Consider the following 21113-nt stretch of genomic DNA (forward strand, 5'->3'; position numbering starts at 1 on the left):
AGCTAAACTCCATCTCAAAAAATACATAATAATAATAAGAGGTAGGAGGGAAGGCAGTTCAGGGACTGGCTCCCTAGCTACATCGTGCCCTCCCCACTCCACACATACCCTTCAGCTTCTATGTTGCCTTCCTTGTTTCTCCCATTTCTCTTCCTTCAGTCTTGTCCTGAGTGTCCATTCTTGCCAGATTTCACATGCATAATAATACACTTATATAACATTTTTCAGAGCTCTCCCCCAGCTTACCCACTGCATGTGGAACAAGATACCAAAAGACAAAAGACAATGATGTCTACATACACACACACACACACACACACACACACACACACACACACACACACACTCTCTCTCTCTCTCTCTCTCTCTCAAAAAAAAAAAAAAAAAAAAAGGATTGGGTCCTTGTCCTGGGCCTAGATCAGTGGTTTTCAAACTTTAGCACATCAGCATCATCTGGAGGGCTTGTTAAAACACAGATAGTTGGCCCCACTCCCAGAGTTTCTGAATTGGTTAAGTTTGGAGTGGGGCCAAGAATTTGTCTATCTAACAAGTTCCCCACTGATGCTGATGCTGATGCTGATGCTGTTGGTCCAGGGACCACACTTGGAGAACTAGTGACCTAGAACAAGGACTAGCAAACTTTTCCTGTAAAGGGCCAGGTAGTAAGTATTTGAGGCTTTACAGATTATAAAGTCTTTGTCACAACCGCTAAACTCTGCTGTTGTAACATGAAAGCAGCCATAGACTATAGGTAACCACATGAACATGGCTGGATTCCAATAAAACTGTTTTTATGGACACTGGAATTTGAATTTCATATAACTAAATATTATTCTTTTGATTTTTTAAAACAATTTTAAATGTAAAAACATTCTTAGTTCAAGGGCCATACAAAAATGGGCTTCAGGCTGTGTTTGCTGACCTTTGCCTGAAAGAGACTCATTCTCTGTGGAAGACAAACACAGGTGGACGAAAGAAGACTTAACAAAGCAATTAATATGTGAGAATGTCTTTAACCTCAATAGTCATCAGGGAAATGCAAGTTAAAACCACAATGAGGCCCGGCACAGTGGCCCATGCTTGTATCCCCAGCACTTTGGGAGGCCAAGGCGGGTGTATTGCTTGAGCCCAGGAGTTCGAGACCAGCGTAGGCAACATGGTGAAATCCTGTCTTTACAAAAATAAAAAATAAATTAGTCTGGAGTGGTGGCATGCACCTGTAGTCCCAGCTACTCAGGAGGCTAAAGCAGGAGGATCACATATCCTTGGGAGGTCGAGGCTGCAGTGAGTCATGGTCATGCCACTACACTCCAGCCTGGGGTGACATAACAAGACTCTGTCTCAAAACAAAACAAAACAAAAACAATGAGATACTGCTGCACATCCATTAGAATGGCTAAAATATTTAAAGACTGACAACAGCCAGAGTTTGTGAGGATGGGGACTCTCACAGAGTGCAAGTGAAAATGTAAATTGTACAACCACTTTGGAAACCAGTTTGGCAGTATTTATTACAGTTGAACACATATGCACCCTTTTGTAGTAGTGACACAGAGATGTGCCACCTAGATTCTGCTTTGAGGAAGAACATTCTACTCAGGTATGCGGGAGAGGTACAGTCAGCAGATAGCCTCCAGCTGTCAGCTCCTTGAGACTCTGCCTTAGCTGCAAAGAGCTGCTTCACCCGAGGTCACACTCTTCCTAAGGTGACCATTTCAACCTGACACAGAACACACCAATGGGCTCTACTTGTTCCAAAACTCAGTGCCAAGTTAGCTCAAGCTTTGTCAGCCTTGTATCATAGTTCATCTCTCCTGCCCAATACTACTCCCTCTGCCATCCTTCCACTGGTATTGATCCCTAATAAACATCTTGCACCCAACATTTCATGCCAGCTTTTGCTTCTAGAGAGCCCAACCTGTGACATCTTTCACCCCACTAGGATAATACACCCCAGAGGTAATCATTCATATATGCACCAAAAACCATGTACAATATATTTTCTAGGCTGGGTGCAGTGGCTCACGCCTGTAATCCTAGCACTCTGGGAAGCCGAGATGGGTGGATCACCTAAGGTCATGAGTTCGAGACCAGCCTGACCAACATGATGAAACCCCGTCTACTAAAAAAAAAAATGGCTGGGTGTGATGGTACATGCCTGTAGTCCCAGCTACTCGGGAGGCTGAGGCAGGAGAATTGCTTGAACCCGGGAGGCGGAGGTTGCAGTGAGCCAAGATTGCGCCACTGCACTCCAGCCTGAGTGACAGAGTGAGACTCTGTCTCGGGTGGGGCGGGGGGGAAGAATTCTCTTATCAGCTTTTGTTTGTAATAGCCAAATGCTGGAAACCACCTAATGTCCATCAACAAGAGAATGAATGAAATCCGAATATAGTCACACAATAGAATATTGTACATCAATGAAACTGAAGGGCATCTATATACGACCATATGCATGACATACTATTGGCTGAAATAAGCAAGATATAAAGAATACATACCATACAATGCCATTCATATAAAGTTCAAAAGCAGGCAAAAGTTTTAATGACTGCATTCATAAGTGATAAAACTATAAAGAAAAGCAAGGAAATGATTATCACAGAACTCAAGATAGTGGTTATGTCCAGGGATGACCTTCAAAAATTTTAATGACCACTATGGCATGGACTTTGACCACTCCAAACAGACAGAACCTTTTATACCTCACCAGGGAATGCTGGCTCAATGTGACCCTTGGTTTAATTCCGGGTGGGAGAAGGAGGAATGATCAGAGAAAGGCACCTGTTTTGGGTGCCCGGCCCAGAAGTGAAATTGGAAGCTGGAGTCTTGCATTGTTTGCACTTTCAAAGTGCTAACAATGTTCAATTTTTTAACCTGGGTAGAGGTTACATGGACATTCACTTTATAATTATTTTTTAAACTGTACATACACATTTTATGCACACTAAAAGAAGAAAAATTAGGCACACCATAGAAAAATATAAAGAAGTACTTTATAAATGTTTTTTTCAAAACATGTGACTATAAAGCACTGAGGAGATGGTGCTGAGTAGCGATAAGAATGATCAGAGCTCATCATGTGCTTGTTCATTCTGTAACAATATTGTACAAAACAGACCTTGAAAAGTTCCAAGAACTTCCCTAAGAGGTACACAGAGACACTGTTATTCAGGAGAGAGCATTCCTTTCCAACTGAGAGGAGACAGGAGAAAAGCTTCAAAGAAGGAAAAGCTTCATTTGAGGTGAGCATTGAAGAATAGAGAATTCCAGCATGTACAGTTGCAGAGGAGGTTGGGGAAAAGATGTAGCATTAGCACTGAGGTGGAGTGAAGAATAAGTGGCATGTGATCAAGAGATTAAATAGTTACGTTGGTTAGAGCAAAACTTCCCAATTTGTATTGATGCTTAACATACTTAGGATAATTCTAAATCACTCATTATTTTCTGTAAGGGACAGTTATACACTCCACAGATACCTATCGAAATGCTACTGTGCCAGGTACTAGGTGCTAGGTATACAGCCATAAGCAAGACAGACAAGGTTCTGGAGCTTATGCTGCTTATGTCTGGATTTAATGCCTTTCTAGAAGCATCATTCTTTCTGATGGCAGAAAACAATCCTCCACTTAAACTCAGTCAATTCATGTTTAAACCCAATCAGATTTAGGATTCACCCCCTCCCTCCTTCACACCCCACATGTTGATTTTGAACTCCAGAGTTTATGCAAGACTGAAATAACAGTGGTGGGGAGGAGGAACCCACTTCTCAGGTTCTTGGTATATTCTGCACTGGGCTTCCTTGGGATGTGCAGTTATCCTGTCTTCCATCTCTGCTGCCATCCATTAGGGTGGCCAACTGCCCATCAGGCCTCTAATGACATGGTCTTTACTTCTCCCAAATGTGGCTTCTTCTCATCATGACCACAAGATTCCAGCTTTCAAATTATCTTCTGGGCTGGGCGTGATGGCTCATACCTGTAATCATAGCACTTTAGGAGGCCAAGGGAGGGTGAATCACTTGAGCCCAGAAGTTCAAGACCAACCTGGGCAACATGGCAAGACACTGTCTCTTAATTTTTTTTTAATTACCTAGACATGGTGGTGCACATCTGTAGTCCCAGCTACTCAGGAGGCTGAGACAGGAGGATCACTTGAACTCAGGAGTTCAAGGCTGCAGTGAGCTATGATTATGCCACTGCATTCCAGCCTGGACAACAAAGTGAGACTCTGTCTCTAAATAAACCAAAGCATTCTCTTACTTTCCTGCTCTACTCCTTCTTCTCAGTTCTGAGGCTCTTGTCTGAGGGTGGAGGTATGGGTTGAGGAACATAACACATCTTTCTCAACAGAGACTCTTTCCAAATCTTCCTGTCTTACACCCTGGACTGAGACTTAAAATGGTAACCTAAAAACCAAGAATATATTTTCCCCTTCGTTTGTGACACCTGCATTAGAGATAAGACCAGGCTCATGTCTCCCTATCTGCATCCAGAAGGGTCACATGATTGAGAGTAGCAGGGAGCTCAGGCAGCCTTCATAGGTCATCCCACTATATCCATCACAGTATGGTTAAATGTTACTAGGCCTTGCAGCATTCACAAATAGACAAAAACCCTTTTCAAGACCTGAAATTGGAATTATTGAATTTTGTGCTTTAAAAAATATCAACCTGCTTACTTTAATAATTTTTGCATTTTGTTTCTAAATGATGATATTAGAGATCTCATCATTTGACTTTGTAGATGTGGATAATTTTTTATTCCCAATAAGTGAGAAAACAAATTGTATTTAGCCATAACTCAATTTTCTTTTTAAGGATTTCTGAAGTGCTTGAGAAATTTTTATGAGCTATATAAGAATTTTGATCAGATAAATGCAGCTTCTGGGTCTGATGAGTGTTATCTTGGGAATTTTTAGAATTGTAATCATTTTATGCTCTGTATTTCAATCATCAGCATCTCTTTGATTCTTTATGGATATATATTAAACAGCTTATGTATCATTTTTTATAATTTAACACTCTATAAAGGTCAAGACCAAGATGGCAAGCTAGCAGTGTTCAGCTAAATGATCGACTAAGTATTTGAGTCACGGACACATCCATTTGATTGCAACTAACTGCTGTACATGTTCAAATCTGAAGGGAAATCATGGGCAGAGCATAAAGTTTCTAAAGAGTTTCCTTGGGAGATAACTCTGGAATGATGCATTCAGGACAGATCCTTGGAGCTTTAATGCCAGGCTGACGCCATATTCTTTCAGTTCAGCATCTCCAATTTCTGAGAGGAAGAGGCAAGTAGGCCTGGGCAATGTTGACCTGCCTATGGGATTCACTAAGCAGAAAGGAGAGCCTAGCCTTGGTGAATGTGATAGGGGTAGAGAATGAAGGAAATTAAGAAGCTAGCCTGTACAGGAATAAAGTAGCAAAGAAGGGCCTATATAGAAAGAAGAAACTAGCCCGTATAGGAATAAAGTAGAAAGAAGGGCCTGGAGGGCATTGTGTGCCGAAGGAGGCCAGTTTTTCCTGCTTGCTGTGCCTGTCGCCATTTCACCAAGAGTGTAGGTGATAGGCTGTGGCCCCAAGTAATGAGCTTGTCTCACCCCAAACTCTATAAGGAATGAAAATAGACATAAATAACATAGAAATGTGTAAGTGGAAATATAGAAATGCAAAACAGAAATATGTAAATAAAAATGAACTCTTTATGTTGTTCTGTATGGAAAGCCATACCCATGCTGGATTTGTGTATATGAAAAGGGAGGCTTTTCAACTAGTGGTGATTTAAAAATCAATGAATCATTTATGCCTCCACTGGGCCTGCCTTCCAGCCTCTGGCTGCTGACTCACCTATGCAAAATCTTCCTTCCCAGCCTCATCTATGTTAGGCAGGCCTGTTTTTGCCTTCGCAGGCTCTAAACACTGTCACTTGTGGAGACTTCAGCCAACATCATAATAAACATATTAAAATGCATCCACATCCTGCATTAAACATTTATATTTTTGCTATAAATTTTTGAAAACGCTTTGGTAATTTTGCTTTTGAAATTATTTGTCTGTGCATAACTAATTTAATTTACATGGCTGTGATTTCTCCATAAGAATTACATGTACTTGGGAATTCTTGGGAAATGAGAAGATCCAACCTAAAAATCGTCTTCAAATATAATGGGTTTTTAAATGCATACTAAATTTAACTGTTAATGAACTTGATATACTGTTCTATTTTGTATGCCATTTAATTAAATTATTATTTTTGAATTTGTCATTTTAGTATTTTGTAACCTTTACTTAAAAACAAATTTTTTTAGAGACAGAGTCTCCTGTCACCCAGGCTGGAGTGCTGTGGCACAATCATAGCTCACTGCAGCCTTGAATTCCTGGGCTCAAGTGATCCTCCTGCCTCAGCCTCCCGAGTAACTAGGACTATAGGCACATACCACCATGCCCTGCTAATTTTATTTTATTTTATTTTTGTAGAGATAGGGGTCTCGTTAGATTGCCCAGGCTGATCTCAAACTTCAAATGGTCCTTCTGCTTTGGCCTCCCAAAGTGCTGGGATTATAGGTGTGAACCACTGTGCTCGGCTCTAGTCTTTTTTAAAGATCCTGTTTTTTTTAATTTTGTTTCTGAAAAGCCTGTAAGTTCTAGACACTTAGTGATAGTTGCCTAATGGATAAAAGACAGGCACTGAGCACCCACTGAATTTGTGTGTGTTTGTGTGTGTGTGTACGCGCACGCATGTGCAGGTGGTGGTGGTGATGGTGGTGGTAAAGGTGGTGAAATTCATGTTTTCTTGCAGCCAGAGTTTCATTTGTTTCAATTTTATTCAATTGTCTTTTAACTCTTTGCATTGGAAGCCACTTATATGCAACCATCATTTCCCTTGTGAGAGACCTCAGTTTTTAGTGTCCTTACCTCAATATATTTTAATTTCCACACAACCTCTTTTTTTAATTTATTATTATTATACTTTAGGTTTTAGTGTACATGTGTGCAATGTGCAGGTTAGCTACATATGTATACATGTGCCATGTTTATTGCGGCACTATTCACAATAGCAAGGACTTGGAACCAACCCAAATGTCCAACAATGATAGACTGGATTAAGAAAATGTGGCACATATACACAACCTCTTATTCTTCACTTAACAAATATTTATTGAGTGCCCACTATGTGCAAGGCACTGTTTAGGTTCTGAGGATACTGTAAAGTTGGAGGAAGAAGCATCTTGCCTTTTCCCTAAGGCCGATTCCGCCATCTCCATTTTGGATATTTGTCCCTCTCAATTACTGAGGGATTTTGCTTGCAACCTTACTGCCTCTCTCTTCTAGCATCTTAAAAAGCCCCCTCTTTGTTGGCTCCTTCCTCTTTGCTTTAAAGTGGCTTCAGGCTTTGTCAACAACCTCTGTTTGACCCTTCTAACTAATTTAATTAAAATTGTACTTCGCTCCTTTTTATTTCCAAACCTCTTCAATCTGTGGTCTCTTGTCTCCATTTTCTCACAATACAGTTCCTCCTCAATTCCCCATAATCTTGTTTCTATCCTCACCACTTATTGAAACCAAACAATTATTGGTCTCCAGTGAACTCCTTGACACGTCCAAAGAAAGTCTCTTTGGCCCTCATTTTCTTGTCCTATTTTCAGCATTTGATACTGCTAACCCTTCCCTGCATATTCCTTCTTTATCTTTTGTTTTCATTGACTGTAAATGATTTTCAGTGCAGGAAAGTACATGGAATAACAGAACCAATATAGGTACCCACCACCCAGTTCTATCAAATCTTGCAACATCACTTTTCAGATTCTGTTTTGAGAAATAAATATTACAGATATATTTGATATTCTCTGTATGCCTCCCCCCAGTGTCAATCCTCTCCCTCTCTTAAATTTGGTGATCATGCCCTTTCATGTTTTATATACTATTACAGTACTACTCATCTATGTAGCCATAAGCAATAGATGATATTTTCAGACTTTATATACAGTATATTGTACATGTTTTGCGACTTGCTTTTCGCTAAACATTATATTTTTGAAATTTAGCTGTTACTACCCATAGCTCAAATTCATTCATCGAGAACACCGTTATTTATTCATTCACCTGGTGACATTTACTTGGCTTCCATTTTTGAGATTACAAATAATACTGCAATGAACATTCTTTTATATGTCTCTTTGTGCATATAAAAGGTAGAGTTTTGCCAGTGTCTATATCTAGAAATAGAATTTCTAGATTGAGGGGTATTGCCTTTATTAGACATCGTCAAATTGTTCTTCATAGCAGTTCTACCAACTTAAACTCCTTCTAGCCGTAAATCAGAGTTCTACTGCTAGAACTTCAACAACACTTGGGGTTGTCTGACTTTTTAAATTTTCACAAAACTGATGGTTGTGAAATGGTATCTCATGGTTTTACTTTTCAATTTTCCTGAATAGTAATAAAGTTAGGCATCTTTTTATGTCTTTATTGGCCATCTGGGTTTTCTTGACTATGAATTACTTACTCAGATATTTTGTCAATTTTTCTATTAGGTTTCTTTATTTCTTATTTATAGGAGTTCTTATATATCCTGGATACCAAGTCATTCATTCACTTAATCAATATTTTTCTAGCACCTACTTTGCTCCAAGAATGGTTCTAGGCACTGAGAATGCAGCTATGATCAAAAGAGACAAAATCCTTGCACTCATGGAACTCAACATTCTAGCGGGTGAAGGTAAATGACCAATAATATTGATAAATAAAACAGAAGTGGTGGATAGTGATACATAAGCAGGGAAGAGGGATAGGGAACATGTATGTGTGATGATGGAGAAGGGGATTGTTGAATTACAATTTTCAATAAAGTGGTCTAGGAAGGCTTCGAGAGAAAGTGACATTTGAGCAAAGACCTGAAGGAGATGAGAGTGCATGCAGAGTGAACAGCAAGTGTAAAGGCCCTGAGGTAAGAGCGTGCCTGGCAACTCCTAGGAACAACAAGGAGTCAGTGTGACTAAGCAAAGCTAGTTAGAGAGAGTGGTGGGAAATGGTGGGAGATGTCCAAAAGGTGATGACAACTTGTCTTTTTTTTTTTTTTTTTTTTTTTTTGAGACAAGGTCTTGCTCTGTCACCCAGGCTGGAGTGCAGTGGCGCCATCACGGCTCACTGCAGATGTGACCTCGCCGGCTCAAGGGGATGCTCCCACCTCAGCCTCCTGAGTAGCTGGGACTGCAAGCACTTGCCACCACATCCAGCTAATTTTTATATTTTTTTGTAGAGACAGGGTTTTGCCACGTTGCCCAGGCTGGTCTTGAACTCCTGGGCTCAAGTGATCCTACCGCCTCGGCCTCCCAAAGTGCTGGGATTACAGGCATGAGCCACTGTGCAGGCCAGTTTGTCTTTTAACTCGTTTATATTGTCTTGAAGTACATACATTTTGAAATTTTATGTAGCTAAATGTCTTATTCCATATTCCAAGCTCATAAAGATACTCAATTTTTTTTTCTGAAAGTTATAAAATTTTGCTTTTCACATTTAGATCTTTAATCCACCTGGAATTGATTTTTCTTCCATGGTTTGAGGTAGGGGTCTAATTTTTTAATTTTCCATGTGGATAAGCAGTAGTCCTAGTACCACTTAGTGGATAATCCATTCTTTCCCCACTGATTTGAAATGTCCCACACGCTGCATATCAACCTTCTATATATGTGTGGTCTGTTTGGGGGCTTTATATTGTGTTTCATTGATTGTCTATCTCCATAGCATGCTTTTAATTACTACAGATTTACAGTCAGTCTTGATATCTAGTGTATTATAGATTCTGGAGCAAATGAATAACACGATCAAAAAATTACTTTGGGAAAAATATTTTTATGGCAGTCAACAGAGTAAACATGTCAAAGGAAAGAGTAAACCCAACAGGATTTATTTAAAGAAAAATGCAATAACCCAGCTAGGCTATCACAAGGGCTTACAATAAAGTTATGGCAGTGTGAATGGAGAGAAAATAAGGAATCTAAAAGTAATTCCACGTAAAATATTAACAGGGTGTGTTGACTGATTGGATATAGAGATTAGGAGGGGGAAGACGATATATGGCTTTCCAGTGAAACGATAATGAGTTAGTTTTGTGACGCAGTGATATGTTAACAATGGACTCTATTAGGTAAGAGGTCTGGGTCAGGGATATATATTTGGACACTGTCTAGATAGAGGTGAACTGGAGGGGACGCAGAGGAGGAGCAAAGGTCTGGGCTTTGGGGAATTCTCCGATTTAGGGCATGGAAGAAAGAAGAGGAAAGGAAATGGTAGGATAACCAACATGGGACATTATAACCTTAAGAAATATATATATATATATATGTATTTTTTTACTGAATGATGTGGGTCGTATTGAAACAACAGGTTTGAGATCTCCCACAGGTATGGCTGTGTTTTGTTTCTGTGGCCTTCAAAGTCCTCAGAACAATTTTGATGTCACAGGTGGCATTTAAAACCCATTCCTTGCTGGACCCGGTAGAGACGCCCCCAGTCCGTCAGGTCTCTCGCTGCAGTTCCGCAGTTTGACCGCAGGGGACGGAATCTGCGGCGGCCTGGAAAACTGGCGGGGGCGCGAGGCGCCGCTCTCTCTTGGGTCAGATTCTCAGCTCCCAGCTCCCCGCTCCCGGCTCCCGGCTCCCGGCGCCCGGCGCCCGGCGAGGAGCTGTTCCTCAAACGACACGCAGCCGAGGTGGGTGGGTGTGGGGACACGGGAGCCAGTGTCGTCGGATCCGCCCGCAGTCCGCTGTCCCGCTGAGCTCGGAGGCCGCCTGGATGGAGCCGCCGCTCCCGGTCGGAGCCCAGCCGCTTGCCGTATCCGCCGGAGAGAAGGGGGAGGGGAGGCCGCGCAGGGCCGGGGGTGGGGGTCGGGGGCCCTGCGGAACACGGCTGGGCGGGGCAACCGGGTGGCCCAGAGGCCGAGCAGAGAGGGGGAGGGGGCCGGCGCGGGAGACGAAGCCGGGCGGGGCGGGGCGGGGGAGAGCGGCGGGGTGGGGGGTGAGTGGAAGACCCCCTTCGCCCCGCAGTGCAACACTTCTCCCCACCGCGCTTCCAAAGGAGACCCTTGACTAGCGCCCGCATACTGTCGAGGGTATGGAGATGAAGGGTCCTCTCCGGGAGCCCTGCGCCCTGACCCTGGCCCAGAGGAACGGGCAATATGAGTAAGTAACCACCTGATTCCTACAGAGGAGGGGAGCCTGCCATTACCTCCCAACCCCAAATCGCGACTGGTCACCCACTGTCCTCCTACTGAGGCCACGCGGGCAACAGGTTCAGGTCCAGGTGTGAAGTGCCAGTGCTCTGTAACCTCGGGGCTTTGTCCCCAACTTCCAAGCCTCTGGATTGTGCTTGGCAGTGTGGCTCAGTGGAAGGACTGAATGGGCGGGGAAGCAGGAAGCCTGGGTTCTTAGTTCCTGCCCCTGCAACTGACATGTGTTGTGTAACGTTGGGCAAGTCAATAAAGCTTTCTGGGCCAAAGTTAACTCTTCAGTTTAATAAAACCATTAACTGCCTTACTTTACGGCCTTTGGAATTATAACTGGGGGAAAAATAAATGCTGGAGTCGTTTCCAAAAAGTAAAAGTGCTATGGAAATGCTTCATTGTTAACGTTACAGACTTGTCTTAACCCTATTCAGCTGGTTTCTCCAGTCTCCCCACCCCCTTATCCCACTTGGTTGAAGGTATATTCATTAATTCAGTAATGGTTTAGTGTAGGCCAGAAACTGCCTTACTTACTGACTTGACTGTTAAAAAGAAAAGGTAATGAAATGTGTAGAGATAGAAATGACAGTATTTTATCAGTGTGTCACCTTCCTCTCTTCCATAGGAGCTCAGTAAATACTGTTGACTGATTGATCAAAAGATTATTTTGATAAGCTATCACCATAGCTGCTAACCTCACTCTATTGTCACTAATGTCTCATCTCAAAAGTATCCATGGTGACCATTACATATCATAGGCCCCTATCCCTGTGTGCCCAAGACACCTCACTTGGATATTCACTGGCTTCTTGACATCATATTCCTTCCCACTTTAAAAATTGTTCACTTAAATCTTGCCATCTCCCAACATTGGCTTCTGCCTAAAACCAATTTTCTCAGTCCCCACTTTTAGATCCTCTGTGTCTGTGCTGTCTGATTTACACGGAAGAAATTCCCACTGGCCCAACCTGCTCTTCTCTGAGACTATTGATGCCAGTCTAACTGGATGTCAGCTAATTCTGTGAAGTAGCTCTTTCATAGGTCCTGCTTAGTCAGCTCTATTGGGAAGTTCATCAAACCCGGATTTAATCAAACCCTGGAAGACTAGTTTAATGAAACTAAACTAAATTCAGAATTTAATAAAACTAAATTCAGCAGAAAAGTGGAACACCACTAACATTTCCAAAGGCTAGAGTGGGTTAGAGAGAGATGACCCTTGGGCAAACCAATAAAACTTCTGTGCCTTGGTTTCCTCTAATGTAAAAACAAAATCATGAAGATTGAATAGAATAGCTACGTTGTTGAGATGACCACTGCCCAGAATCTAGTCCCTCAGATTAGTAGATTTGGAACTCTGTTGAGCTAATAAGGAAGTCTTGTGTTCCAATTCTGTGTAAGTTATGGCGGTATAGTTGGGGGTATATGTGGGGGTATGGGGTTGCTGTATAACTAACACTAATATATAGGTAACACTATATAACAACTATATAACTCACTAATATAGTTGTTGTTATATTAGCAGTTTATATATAAACTATGTAAATAGTTTTAAATATATATAAACTATAGTTTATATATAAACTAACATATAACTAACAACTAATATAGTTGTTGCTATATAACTAACATTCAATGGCTGCTTATGTGCCAGGTACTGTTCTAAGCACTTTTCATTAGTTAGTTCATTTAATCCACATGTGAGGGTTACTATAAAATAGTAATATCATCATCTCCCTTTTATAGATACAGAAATTGAAGCACAGACAGGTTAAGTCACTTGTTTGCAATTAGGGAGTAGAATACCTGAGATCTGATCCTATGTAACATGTCTCAGAATTACACTGAGAAGTTTCTCTTGAAAGCATTTACTGGAGACACCTAATACCATAATACCATCTGTAATCCTCATATTCTTGTCTCTCTGGTGCCTTTTCTGACTCGAGTGTCCAGAACTTTTTACTTTTGGCTTTTTTATCCTAGAACTTGAAGCCTGACTTAAATCTTTAGGTCTGTGGTTCCTACTGTCAACCATAGGAAATTTACTTGACCAAACTTACAATTAAAAATCAGGGTTTTTTTTGGAAACAGGGAATCAAACACTAAGATTCATCTTTTTCAAGGATAATAGATGATGACAAAACCTGTTTGACCTTTAACCTTCCTTGAACAAATCAAAGTGTTTCCTAGGGATAAGGCAGAGTTAGCATTCAGGATTTGTCACTCTTTTCTGTTTGACAGCTACCAAATTCTGAATTCCATTGTTTTGCTGTATACCAATTATTTCTAATCTTTATATTCTGAAATGAATAATTACACTCAGGTAGAATTTTTATGCTTATTCTTAGCCCTACTCTTTTGTTGTAATTTAGTGGGTAACACGTAGTAAATATTCAATAAATGTTTGTGAAATTCACTTAAATTCTCAGTTTATTTGTTTTGTAATAGTTTTTAACAGTACTGTCCAGATGAAGCTTTAATGCTAATGTTCAACACCATTTCTTGTTTATGTATTTTGAGATTTTAGTGGTTTGTGTTTATCTTACTCAAAGTAAGCTCTTCCTCCTTAACCCTTGATTTCTCAGCCTTTTATCTGGTTTCTGGTTTCCATCTGGGTTTATAGGACTCTCCACTCAACTTATGAACTTTACAGATTGAAAGGGGCCTGCCCCATATTCCTGTAATCACCTTAGAGTACAAACCCCTGCAAATTAGGCAAGAAGGATCAGAGCAGAAAAATAGCATTAATACTTTTATTTCCCCTAGTTCTATCTAAGTAATTACTTATCCTATCCCAGGTTATCTTCTTCAAAGTTAACACATTTGAAAATGCAAAAAGCAAAAGCAACAAGCACCCCCAAAAGACAACAAAATAGAAATCAAACCCTTCAAAACAATGACATTTTAATGTCAGAAGTTGGATGGTTTCATTTAAAAATTCACCTCTGCTTATAGCTTAATTAAGCTAGTTAATTTATTCAACCAGTATTTGTTGAGCATCTATTAGGCTGCAGACAAAACTGAATATGATCTGGTCTTTGCTTTCAAGGAGCTCAAATCAGTGAGGGGAAATAAATATAACCATAATGGAGTGTATAAGTGTTCTATTAGAGGGGCAAACAAAGGCGATAAGGCTGCTGGTTCTGCTTGGGGGTACTGAGGACAGTTTCATGGAGGAGGTGATATTTGAGATGAAACTCGGAAAGAAACAGTGTTCCTGACAAAAAACTAAAAACAATACTTGAAGAGTGCTTGACTTTGAGAATGCTAGTTGACGTTCAGAATGGCTGTTTACCAGTAGGTTGTACCTTGATTCTGGACCACTAAGGATAAATAATAAATGAAAAATTAGTATTTCAGGAGTACGTATGGATTTAGAAGTATGGATTTCATCTGGGGAGTCAGGTTTACTCATGTTTATGTAGAAATACCAGCGTAAACTTGGAAACCAGAGAAGAAACAAGGGATTTGAAGGCAATCCAGTTGTGATATCTGCCACCTTGTTGGTCACTGATATTTTGACCAGTCCAGCTGGCTGAGCACCCCCCTTACTCCTCCATGAACCTGAATGCTTGTTTGAAGAGGCGGATCCATTCTTTGGTAAAAAGCCATGGGAATATAATTGGAAAGTTAATTTATGAATTTTCTAATTCATTGATTCCACACACACGAGCAACTGCTGTGTGCCAGGCTTTGTGCTAGGTACTAGAAATTGCATGGTGTAAAGATAGCTGTGGTCCCTGCACTCATGGACTTCACATCTAGCTGTCAGTTCTTCACTCTGGTATGCATAGTCTGAAGCTATATACTCTGTAATTCATGCTCTTAAGTTTGTACACTGTTTTTAGGATATATGGCCTAGAGAACAGTGTGGGTAATCAGATGTTCATCACCACTAGCATCCTTTTAGGCCTAGAGCAATATCTAGCTGTCATGATGCTCAGATCCAGGGAACTAGATGCAGCAAGTCTAATAAATACAGACTAGATTTGTATAACAGGACAGCGAAGTATTTTGTTGCTAAATGGGTTTTTCAGTGGCTATTCTTTGATGCGTTCTTCTGTTTCCTAGGTTAATAATCCAGTTGCATGAGAAGGAACAGCATGTTCAAGATATCATTCCTATAAATAGCCACTTCAGATGTGTTCAAGGTACTAGCTTTAATTGCTTAGCTAGTTTTATAATGTTTTTTCTCGGTCATTACCGCATTATGTAATACCATACATATTTAAATTTGTCACTGCATGTAAAATGAAATGTATTACTCTTTGCATAAAAAGATAACGTTGAGGAGATGATACTTTCTCTAAGAATGCTGAAGGGTTATATTGAAATATATTTGTATATGTGTGTCTATAGTCTCACCTGTTTCCTTGGCTTGGGTTAGAGATGTATGTAGATTGTTACCTGTGTAGGTAGTTTTTTATGCTGACTGACCTATATGTGGATTTAAATAACATTCTCGGTCTTAACGGACACAGTGCTCATTATAAGGTACCAAGGTCACTTGGATTCACACACATTCAGCACTTTCTCCACATGCTATCTGAAATTAAGACATTTGGCAACATACCTTGCCAGATTGTAATATCTTACACTCAATTGTGCTGATTCTCAAACCTTGACATTGGTGAATCATAAGAAAATCGACTTTGGGGAGGAAATATTTGGCCTCCTGCCCTCAAATTTGGGGACGGAGCATAGAAAATCTGTTGTTTCATCTGCTACAATGAAACTTAAAAATTGGGAGATTTGTGTAGGAGGTGTTGCTTCTGTCATCTCACATTGCTCTAGAAGGGAAATTGATACTAGAGAACAAATACATTCTGTTTTCACTAGGACCAGTGGCTTTATCTGGCAGAAGCATTTTGTATCAATTGTAGCTTCTTGGAAAACTTGTTTTTTCAAGACAAGGTCATTTCCCAGGCTCAAGTGATCCTCCCACTTCAGCCTCCCAAGTAGCTGGGACTGCAGGTGCACCACCCCCCAGCTAATTTTTTTTGTAATTTTTGTAGAGACGGGGTTTCGCCATGTTGCCCAGGCTGGTCTCAAACTCCTGAGTTCAAGCAATCTGCCTGTCTCGGCCTCCAAAAGTGCTGGGATTACAGGTGTGAGCCAGCATGCCTGGCCTTTCTTGGAAAACTTAAATCTTACCTTGCGTGGATTATTTCTTAAACTACATTGAACTTTTTTTTTTAATCACTAAGTGACATGTACATAATGTAATACATTTGGAAAGAATAGAAAAGTGTAAAGAAAATAGGTCACTTAAATTCCCATCCTTCAGAGATAAACACCTAGCATTTTCTTTTTTCCTACACATACATTGCAGGGTGAGTGATACTCATCTTATACAATTTTTTGTCTCTTCTACATGCTGTTGTGTTACGAGCACTTTTCCATACCATTAATGGCTATATACCATTCCAGTTTATGAATGGTCCATAATGTAATTATTCCCCTATGTTGACATTTGGGTTATTTTTCACTAGTATAAATAGTAATATGATGAACATCTCTGCACCTAAATATACCTGCACATCTCTTATTTCCTCAGGATGTATTCCTGTAAGTGAAAATACTAAGCTAGTGGATATGACTTTTTAAGAGTGCATGTGTTAAGAATTAAAAATAACTTCAATGAATAGTGTCCATGTTTGTATAGAAGAATGAAGTGATAGCTATTTAGCCTGCCCTATGTGAGAGAGACATACTAAACAAGGTAGCCGCATTCCATAGTAAGTTGCTGTGGCCACCTCACTTTTCAAGGTGTAGGCCTTCACAGAGGGGAAGAGCCAAAGAACATGACTTTAATATCCTATTAGCTTTGTACCTTTTTACTCTACCTCTAGGATCTCTTTTACCCTGTTTCTCTTAGTATTTTTAATAAGAAATCAATTGCTGATTGTTAGATCGTAGTGCTGCTTCTTAGAACCTGAGAAAATATGTGCACACATGTAACGTAGTTCCCCATGACTGAAGGAAGACTTACTTTTGATTTTCATCTCCTTTCTATTTCCTGACCCCTGCATCTATTTTGTAAACTGTGGCCAGGCGCGATGGCTTGTGCCTGTAATCCCAACGTTTTGGGAAGCTGAGGCAGGAAGATTGCTTGAGCCCAGGAGTTCAAGACCAGCCTGGGCAACATTGCGAGACCCCATCTCTACAAAAATAAAATTAAAAAAAACAACATTTGCCAGACGTGGTGGCAGATACATGTAGTCCCAGCTACTTGGGAGGCTGAAGCAGGAGGATTGCTTGAGCCCAGCAGTTCGAGGCTGCAGTGAGCTGTGATTGTGCCACTGCATGCTAACCTGGGTGAGAGAGTGCGGCCGTCTCTAAAGAAAAAGAAAACTGGCTGGGCGCGGTGGCTCACGCCTGTAATCCCAGCACTTTGGGAGGCCAAGGTGGGCAGATCACGAGGTCAGGAGATCGAGACCATCCTGGCTAACACGATGAAACCCCGTCTCTACTAAAAATACAAAAAATTAGCCGGGTGTGGTGGCGGGTGCCTGTAGTCCCAGCTACTTGGGAGGCTGAGGCAGGAGAATGGTGTGAACCTGGGAGGCGGAGCTTGCAGTGAGCCAAGATCGCGTCACTGCACTCCAGCCTGGGTGACAGAGCGACACTCCGTCTCAAAAAAAAGAAAAAACCATCTGTAAACACTCAGGTTTTAGAGAACTAAAAGTTAATGAAGAACAGTAGTAAACATACAATATCTATGTCTTGATGCCCTAATTCCCCTTGTTTAATCATCCTAATAATAATATCGAGACTACTTTTTAGTGTTAAATGAGTTAGTACCTTGCCAGTTGCTTCTGTTGTACCTGAGTAATGGAGCCAAATAAACAATTCAGTCTTGGGAGGGAGGTGAAAAAGATGAGACTACTCCGTTTGACCAAGGTAGATCCAGGCTAATCCCAAGGAGTCAGTACCCAGAGTTCAATTAGCCAGGAGGGTCTGGCAGGTGCACTTGGTCAAATCCAGAGAAATCAGAGGGGAAGAGATAGGTTGGGTCTAGACACTTGTTGTAAAGGAAGAAGTCCGGGAGAACCATTGAGAGATAAGAGAAATCTAAACTTGCAGACTGCTTTGCACCCTGTTTGGTATGGAGGGCCTTGGGCCCACAGGTAGTAGTTGTAACCTGAAGGTATACTCTGCCCCCATGTGTAGGGCAGGGGCAGAGGTGATGAGATCACTGGGAAATTTTCAGAGAATAAATCTGAGTTAAGAAAGTAATTCACCTCTGGGCTTTCAGGGTCACTTCCTTTGCCTTCTGGTATCTAAAGAAGTATCTAAAGGACCCAGAGTTAAATCAGTATGTTACAGTTAAGGGGAATTAAACTTGCTTTCGCTGAATTAACATGTTGTTATGTTCTGTACTATTAATTTCTCGTTCATTGATTTGCTTTGAGGAGTTCCATTTGGTTACTTCTTCAGTTCATTTTTATTTTATTTGATTTGCTCATAGTCTTTAGAACCCAGTGCTATAAAAAATCCCTTTAAAAAATATTAAACGAAAAAGGATTTAAAAAAATATGTTCTAAGACCTAGGAGTAGTGACTGAGAGAAGGAGTTATTTAGTTAGGCATGTATTCTTTTGGTTTTAATGAGTGGTTTTCTCTTCCCTAATCCTACTCTCTTTTTTTCCCCCTCTCAGAAGCAGAAGAAACTCTTTTGATTGACATAGCTTCTAACAGTGAGTATCTTTCTGAATGTGCTTGATTTTTATTCAACAAATATTTACTTGAACACTCACTGCATTTAAGACACCTTTTGGGGCACATTTTTTATTTTACCATCTTTTCCTGTAGTCTCCTGTAGCAGCCATACAAATTAGCATTGTTTCCCAAAAACATGTAGGCTAAGCCTAAGAAAAAGCAGGTGGCTGGTAAGAATCTTTATAAAAATAAAAAATAATGATCTACCTTTCTAATGCTGAACTTCCTTGAGCTACCAGTATTGTTGCTGTCAGTTAAATCATTGCTGTAGAATTGATAATTGTAGGAAGGGCTAATGTTTAAAGCACATAAGGTTTATTGGTGGAGTTTTTTTGGTCATTTTTTAACTGCTATTACATTTTAAGTTTTTTCCCTACCCTCTTTTTAAATTTTGTGTGTTAAGTCATAATATTTTCCTTTATTTGTTGTATTTTTTTGGAAGGCTGAAGAGTCCCTTAAATTGCTTGTCCAGGCATTCCTTTAAAAAAAAAAGTTTAGTCTTTTATTTAAGCCCCATCCCCTCAAGGCATCTCTTTATTAGAGGGAACATGATCTTCTTTTCAGTGTTTCCATTCTCTCATTTTTATCTGTTTGAAGCAAATCATCTTTGACTTTCTGTGCAAGCTGTTCTTTGTTTATCATGTAATTGTACTATTTTATGGAGTGGAGAAAATGGGCACTCGATGCTACTGTGAGGTTGCTATGGAAAAGAGTATCTGACCACATGAATCTAAATCAAATGGGTTGCCTTATCTCTTGGTTGAGTCCTTGGATGAGTGGGAACTGGCACTGAGCTTGGGACTAGGGGTTTACATAACTTTGTTTAGACAGAGTCCCTGACCTTGGCACTATTAATTTTTTTTTTTTTTTTTTGAGACAGAGTCGTGCTCTGTCGCCCAGGCTAGAGTGCAGTGGCGCGATCTCGGCTCACTGCAAGCTCCACCTCCCGGGTTCACGCCATTCTCCTGCCTCAGCCTCCTGAGTAGCTGGGACAACAGGTGCCCGCCACCACGCCCGGCTAATTTTTTGTATTTTTAGTAAAGACGGGGTTTCACTGTGTTAGCCAGGATGGTCTCGATCTCCTGACCTCGTGATCCGCCCGCCTCGGCCTCCCAAAGTGCTGGGATTACAGGCATGAGCCACCTTGCCTGGCCCTTGGCACTATTAATTTGTATTGAACAGTTTAAGTAGGCTTTTTTTCTGGCTTGAGTTTGTTTTTTTTTTTCCTTTGGTCGTGGATTTTAGAAGTCTTAAAGGCTGTGCCTGAAAGGCCAGGTAAACCCCAACTGCAAGTATCCAAGAGAGAAAATAACTTAATGTCTATCTCTTATTGTGCTTAGAAAGGAGAAGGCAAAAACAACACTTAAAAAAGCAAAATTAGAACAAAGGCAATTCCATAACAACTGACACTGCTGCTGAAATAAGAGATGGAAGTGTCCTGTATTTGATGTGGAGAAGTATTTGATTCAAAGCTGAAAAGTTAAACTGAGCTGTGCCTTTTCTCTTATAAGCACCTAATTTTCAGCATTAGTTTTGTTGTAGCCGCTTCTACATTAGCCATGTGTTGCTATGTCCATAGTTCTAGTTACTGGCTCACAGGGGGAAAATAGGTAAGTGACCACTTGAATAAAATCTTTGTTATTTCTACCCATTTAGTAGTATTTGCACTGAAACCATATTTTATCTTGGTCCTTGGGCTTCATACATAAACCTTTATGGTACACGGTGTGTTGCAGGAAGGAGATCTTGGGTTTGTTAGGCAGGCCTGATTTCAATGTAAATATGCATTTTCCCATTGGCTGGATATTGGTGTTAAATGCTTTGTAAATAATTTTTTCTCACAGAAATAATACATCTTCATTATATACAATTTACAGATTCAGAAAAGCTTAAAGTATCAAATTAAGATTATTTTCCTGCAATCTAGAGATCACCACTGTGGTTAACATTTTTATGTATTTCCTTCCAGTCTTTATATTTTTACATAATTGGAATCCTCATATATAGTTTTTATCCTGTGTCTTCATTTAACATTATATTGTCCCATTTTCTTATGTCATTTACAATTACTTTATAATATGCTTTTTAAAAACCAAATATTTCACCATAGGTCTGTGCCAAATTTTATTAAATTAACTTCTTTATAAAATTAAGTCATTGTCAAGGAACATGA

At 40.4% G+C, this 21113-nt stretch overlaps 1 protein-coding gene across 22 annotated transcripts in view; it reads left to right on the top strand.

Annotated features, from left to right (window-relative positions):
* Window positions 1-3141: 3141 nt before the first annotated feature.
* OCRL (OCRL inositol polyphosphate-5-phosphatase) overlaps window positions 3142-21113 on the top strand; it is a 58670-nt gene continuing 40698 nt past the window's right edge. For 8 of the 22 annotated variants that reach the window (XM_063660475.1, XM_063660479.1, XM_063660480.1 and 5 more), the window contains exons 1-4: window positions 10657-10834; window positions 11099-11181; window positions 15291-15370; window positions 18880-18918. In XM_063660475.1, coding sequence (XP_063516545.1) covers window positions 10796-10834; window positions 11099-11181; window positions 15291-15370; window positions 18880-18918 — 241 coding nt within the window. In that variant the 5' untranslated portion in view covers window positions 10657-10795. Of the gene's footprint in view, window positions 3243-10204; window positions 10291-10562; window positions 10835-11046; window positions 11182-15290; window positions 15371-18879; window positions 18919-21113 lie in introns of those variants that run through there. The other 14 variants (XM_054471159.1, XM_054471161.1, XM_054471164.1 and 11 more) reach the window with 11 other exon arrangements.

The sequence above is a fragment of the Pongo pygmaeus genome, chromosome X, assembly GCF_028885625.2.
Source record: "Pongo pygmaeus isolate AG05252 chromosome X, NHGRI_mPonPyg2-v2.0_pri, whole genome shotgun sequence".
In the NCBI taxonomy this organism is placed as follows: Eukaryota; Metazoa; Chordata; class Mammalia; order Primates; family Hominidae; genus Pongo; species Pongo pygmaeus.